This window comes from Octopus bimaculoides, chromosome 7 (assembly GCF_001194135.2).
Source record: "Octopus bimaculoides isolate UCB-OBI-ISO-001 chromosome 7, ASM119413v2, whole genome shotgun sequence".
NCBI classification, from domain to species: Eukaryota; Metazoa; Mollusca; class Cephalopoda; order Octopoda; family Octopodidae; genus Octopus; species Octopus bimaculoides.
In genome coordinates, this window is record NC_068987.1 from 13,506,978 (window position 1) to 13,513,155 (window position 6,178).

Sequence of the window (6,178 nt, forward strand, 5' to 3'; positions counted from 1 at the left end):
TCTCTCTCTCTCTCTATATATATATATATATTTACATGTATGTGTGCATGTATAGCTGTATGTGTGTATGCATTTATTTGTGGGTGTAATATTTTGCTCACAAACATAAAAATTCCAAGATTTCTATTTTTCTTTTTTTTTTTAAATTTAATCACGAACTGCCAGAATCAAAGAGCGATCTAATTAGTTAAGCAGGTTGCAGGGATTTTAATTTTCTTTTAAAAAGCCAAACTACCCAGAACTACAGTATTATAGGGAGAAGCATGAACAAGAGAAGAAAGGAAGTTACAGAGGAGAATTATTTCTGAAATGCTCAAGTTAACAGTTAGAGGGGATGAGCTTTATTTTCCCAAAGAATTATCCTTACTCTCATTGAGAAACACATTCCCTAAGCCAGCAGAGTTTAATTAGGATTAATCCAACGAGTTCATTTCATTTGGTTGGTTCCATCTTAGTATTTTTCCCAGGCAATTTTCACCTTCTACCAAAACATGTACACACACACACACACTGAATCTATTTATATTTACTCATTATTAAATGAAAAATAATCACACTCAAGCGAAGGGGTAAGATACTTCATGTGTTGACTACCAGCGTTTCCTAGCTGGGAATTCTACTGAAAATAGTGATGAATAGGTTAATTATAAATAGGTTGTGTGGTTAAAATATTCACTTTGAAAATATGAGGTTTTGGGTTCAATCCTACTTTACAGCACCTTTGGGAAATGTTTTCTATGATGGTCTTTGGAAGATGGAATTTGTAAGGAGCTTTGCCAGCAGGACCATTCTTGTTCTTCTGTGGAAGTAGATGTGCTCCATTGCCAGGTACCAAAGGGGTACTTATCTTTTTGATACCATTAGGGAGGGCCACTCAACAATTCAGTTGTGAGCATTCAGGTCAAGTGCTCAGTCTGAAAATGACTTTCTCCTACCAATCATGGGTGCTTCATCTCCTCCTTTTGCTTTGATTAAACGATAAAAAAATTAAAGAAATTCCATGACACTATTACTAATTATTTACATAAGTGCAAACACGGCTGTGTGGTTAAGAAGACCCATTGCACGACACCATGGGCAAAGATCTTTTATTATAGCTTAAGGCTGACCAATGCCTTGTGAGTGAATTTGGTAAATGGAAACTGTGTGGAAGCCCATTGCATATATATGGATGCATGTGTGGTGCTTGTTCCCTCACTGCTTGACAACTGGTGTTGGTTTGCTTATGTCCCTGCAAATAAGCAGTTTAGCGAAAGAGTCAGATGAAATAAGTATCAGAGTTAAAATAAGTATTGGGGATCAATTTGTTTGACTAAACCCTTAAAAGCAGGGCCCCAGCATGGCCACAATCTAATGACAAGTAAAAGATAGTCTGTAGCAGGAGAGAAACGGTACAGCAACTTCTAAAGGAAAGACATCAACAATTTATGAAGACACCTGTATGTTGGATTCCTGTTATAACTAAAGTGTTCTGAGCAGTTGCAATTTTTTTAAGTGACAAAAAAAAAATCTTCACAATATTCTGACAGATGGTTTACGATATAATAATAATAATCAAATAGAGAAAGAAATTAAGTCAGTCTAGAATTTAAATTTTATGTGAGTAAGGAATTTAAATTTAGAATTAGAAAACAGAAAATATATTTCTGCTAAGAACTCAGACACCACAAAAACTATTACAAAAATAATCTATGTCAAAATATTTATGTGTAAGGAAATACACCTGCTACCTAAATGAGACAAATGGCCCAATTATTATGTCTATATCTATTCATGTCTACGTACCTATATCTATCTATCTCACTTTGTACATTTGACTGTGTGTGTGTGTGTGTGTGTGTGTTGTATGAGACATTTGGATGTACAAACAAAGAAAAGATATACTTGGTGCCTGTTGAATATATGTGTGCAAAATGTGTACCAATGATCTGTTACAAAAAAAAAAAAATGCTTTGGAGACTGCAATCCTAGATACACTTTGCCTATGGAAAAAAAAAGGATGGTTTTATAACTAGAATACTTTGGATGAAAGTTCTGCTCAATCAGGGCTGATCTGATGCTAAACAAATAATAATAATAATAATAATAAAATGTGCATGATATATCAATCCAGATGTACTTTCATTTTCAAAATCTGAGACCCAGGTATGTGTCTATACCTTCGTTGGTAGATCTTGTGGACATTTGGAACATATTTTAAACATTGGCACACACACTCTCCCCTTACATAATCTTAGTTGGTTTTCTGACAGAAAAATTTCAGCTGCTCACATACACACACACACACGCACAAAAGCCTCACTAATACTTATATTCTTTGTTAGTTTTACTATAAATCAATGGTTTGCAACCATATTTTGTCTAAGGACCCCTTTGATTCCTATTTTATTTAACTGGACCCCAATAGCCATTCAATGTTTAAAAGAATCTGTTTTTTTATAATTAAATATTATTGGGAATCGTATAAAAAGAAAAAAAAGATTTAAAATATTTTGTGTATTGTAGAAGTATTGCCAATTGATTGCACATAAACTTTAACAACAAAATCTTATATGGACCCTGGTTGATAACCACAGTTATAAATAATTATTATCATTATAGGCATAGGAGTGGCTGTGTGGTAAGAAGCTTCCTTCCTAATCACAAGGTTCCGGGTTCAGTCCCCAACATGGCACCTTGGGCAAGTGTCTTATGCTATAGCCTTAGGCTACCAAAGTCTTGTGAGTTGGCAGACAGAAACTGAAAGAAGCCTATCATGTATATGTGTGTGTGTTTGTGTCTCTGTTTGTCCCCGTCACTTAGCGGTTCGGCAAAAGATACCGATAGTATAAGTACTAGGCTTACAAAGAATAAGCCTTGGGGTCAATTAGCTTGACTAAAGGTGGTGCTCCAGCATGGCCACAGTCAAATGACTGAAACAAGCAAAAGAGTATTATAATCAACATCATCAACTACAAATGGGCATCTCTCTTCATCAGTTGTCAGTTGTTCATTACAAGGTCTGAAGTTCATTGGACTGACATCACATCTTCCTTGCAGCTTTCTCTATTTTACTAAGACCTCTTCTGAAATTCTTGATTATTTTCATAATTAATTTAAGCACATAGCCAGTATATTCTCGAGAAATATAGACTCAGTGTATGACAAGGCTGTACTTTTGAATTACAGGTGAAATCCATCAGATGGGATTCTATAATTTCCATTTACTCAATTTCAGTCACAAGATACGAGTCGACTTGAGGTTATAGAAAAATGACACTTGCCCAAGTGATCAAGCAGTGAGATTGAACCCAGAATCTCATGGTTGCCAAGTGAAGAACATAACCATTTAGTCATACTGCACAGGAAACCATATTTTTAAGTCATTAAGCTGTGATAGAAAAAAAAAAAGCCACTAGTGACCATAATAGTAAATCTAGCTTCCACCAATATTCACAAAGCTTTTTGTTTCTTGTGTTAATTTTCTTTTAAAGAAATTACTTTGCTCATTATTGGACACAAGAGAAAATATTCTTCTGTTGATGAGTTCAGGTATTATAGTCACTTATGAAATACTGGACAAATGCCAAAGCACTGTCTTAAAATATATCTTAAGCTCATTATTATTATTACTACAATCTTCACTGAAATGTTTAGTGAAGTTGAGCTAAACTGTTAATCCCTTAACAATGGATGTATTTTCTTCTTTTCTTTTTTAATTCTTGTCTGATATTTGTGATGAAAGTTTGTCAAAACAAATCACCTTTCAATTACTTAAGATGCAAAAAAAGACAATGAAAAAAGATGTCTGTTTAAGCATCAAGATGGCAGTTAGCCAATATGTTGTATTGCATAGCTTAAACTGGTGGTAGTGATAGGGGGAGAGGACCTTGACTATCAGCCATCATCACATAAGGTCAAAAGAAATCTCTTCTCTGAGACATACCTCCAACTATCTTCATTTTTTTTTTTTCAGTTTTAGCAAGGTGCTATCAAATCACAATGCTCAGGTTTTAAGTGACAGATTTGAAAAATCATGAACGCCACAAGCGAACTAAGATTGTATCTGTGTGTAAGTGTGTTGTATCTAAACATTAAAGACCTTGGCGGTGTTGGTGCCATGTAAAAAGCATCCAGCTGTAAAAACCATGCCAAAAAAAGACAGTGGAACTTAGTGTAGTTCTTTGGCTTGCATGTTCCTGTCAAACTGTCCAACCCATGCCAGAATGGAAGAGAGACATTAAATGATAATAGAGTTTCATAGAGCAATTTTGAGGAATGCCAGGGTAAAACAATTTCATAATTCAGCCGATGCATTTGAAGCGATGTATAATAATAATAATAATAATAATAATAATAATAATAATAATAATGATAATGATGATTTCAAATTTTGGCACAAGGCCAGCATTCACTGGTGCTTAAGTTTTTGACCATGAAAGGATGAAAGGCAAAGTCGACCACAGTGGAATTTCAACTCAGATCAAAGCAACAGGCGAAATACTGCTAAGCATTTCTGCCAGCTTGCCATAATAATAATAATAATAATAATAATAAGAGGTAAAGCCAATAGTCTTTAAATGTTTCCAGAGTTTGTCCAAGTTTTATTAATGAGTAAGTTCATCTTTTGCTATTCCAATTAGAACTAAACTAATGAGTCTGTTAATCAGAGAAAACCCGAACTGAAATACTAATCTCCAATATTCACACATATCCAGACATAAACAAAATGAAATGCAAGTTCAGACAAAAAAAAAAAATCTAATTATGACTTGTGTTATGTTATAAAGATGTAAGCCAGTGCTAAGTTCACTCACAATGCTACAAAAACAAAAACAAAATTTTAGAAAAGCGAATTGCATTTACTTCTGTTAGACAATAACTGAAGTAATAATTATAACCAAATAATAATTTTTTTCTGCGTCCACACCTAGTCTTTGAGTCAGAAATAAAACAAATATAAATCACTAAAAATATAAAACAACATAAGCTTGAATAAAAACGGTAAAAATTAGTTAATGTTTACTGAAAAATAATTTTTTTTAAATACCACTCAAAAAAAAAAAAAAAAAAAAAAAAAAATCCCCCAAAAAACCAACACAAATCTCTTGATGTAAAATGATTAGTTGAATAAACAAAAAATAATTCATATGCACTTTTTGTTTCTTGAAAGTATATATTTTGCTGCAAGGCTCCATGCATTAAGTTGGCTATAAAATCTTTAGAAAATGGTGGGAAGGAGGGAGGGAGGTAAATATAATCGTTCACTACTGACGTATTGTAGATTTATTAGTTGATATCTAAGGGGAAAAACATCTTCAAATTTACAATGCTTTATCATCACCATTGCACATTCTGACAATAGTCCAGTACCAGAATAAAGGAAACTGGCAATAAATCAGTGAACCAGCAGACAACTGAGGGAAGAAATAAGAATCGATAATAAATTTTTTTAAGAGAAAAAAAAGGAAATTATTTAACCCTTTAGCATTCAGATTCCTCTGTCAAAAGTAATGCTTATTTATTCACATTGTTCTGAAGTAATCATGCATTATTTAATGGCTTCAAGATTTCAACGATGTGATTGTTCATTTTTAAAATGACATTGTAGGGTAGGTGTGAGAGGGAGGTCTGAACCGGTCAGTTTGAATATAAAACAAGGAAAATATTTGGGCTTGATATGGCTGGTTTGAATACTAAAGGGTTAAAAAAAATATTTAAAAAAAAAATGTCAAATAAGGAACACTGTAAATATAAAAAGAGAGATGGCTGCTGTATGACATGTTGTCAAATTCAAGTGGTTATTATTATTATTATTATTACTGTATTACTGCATCATGGTAATTAAAATGAAGGGATATATTACACAAGCCAAGATGCAAGGTAAGTGAGTGGGAGAATGAGAGATGAAGAGGGAATAGAAGTTTCTAGTGATGTGGGCAGTAATTACCTGTGATGCAGAGGAGTCGGTCCCTGTAGCTAGCTGTGGACTAGAGGACGAGTAGGTGTGCATATGTGCTGCAGACATACCTGCAGGTGCCTGAAATGAAAGAACAGATATGCAAATTGTATGCCATTCTGGCCAACATGCTAACTTCGAAGACAGAGAAGTGGGTCAAAGCAGTGAAGGAAAAGATATATGTGTGAGTGTGTGCGTGTATGTATATATATACACACACACACACACACAGATATATAT

At 33.8% G+C, this 6,178-nt stretch overlaps 1 protein-coding gene across 1 annotated transcript in view; it reads right to left on the reverse strand.

Moving 5' to 3' along the window:
* LOC106869751 (liprin-alpha-1) overlaps window positions 1-6,178 on the reverse strand; it is a 323,919-nt gene that overhangs the window by 59,948 nt on the left and 257,793 nt on the right. Inside the window, exon 13 of the mRNA XM_052969123.1 lies at window positions 5,930-6,019. Coding sequence (XP_052825083.1) covers window positions 5,930-6,019 — 90 coding nt within the window. The remainder of the gene's footprint in view (window positions 1-5,929; window positions 6,020-6,178) is intronic.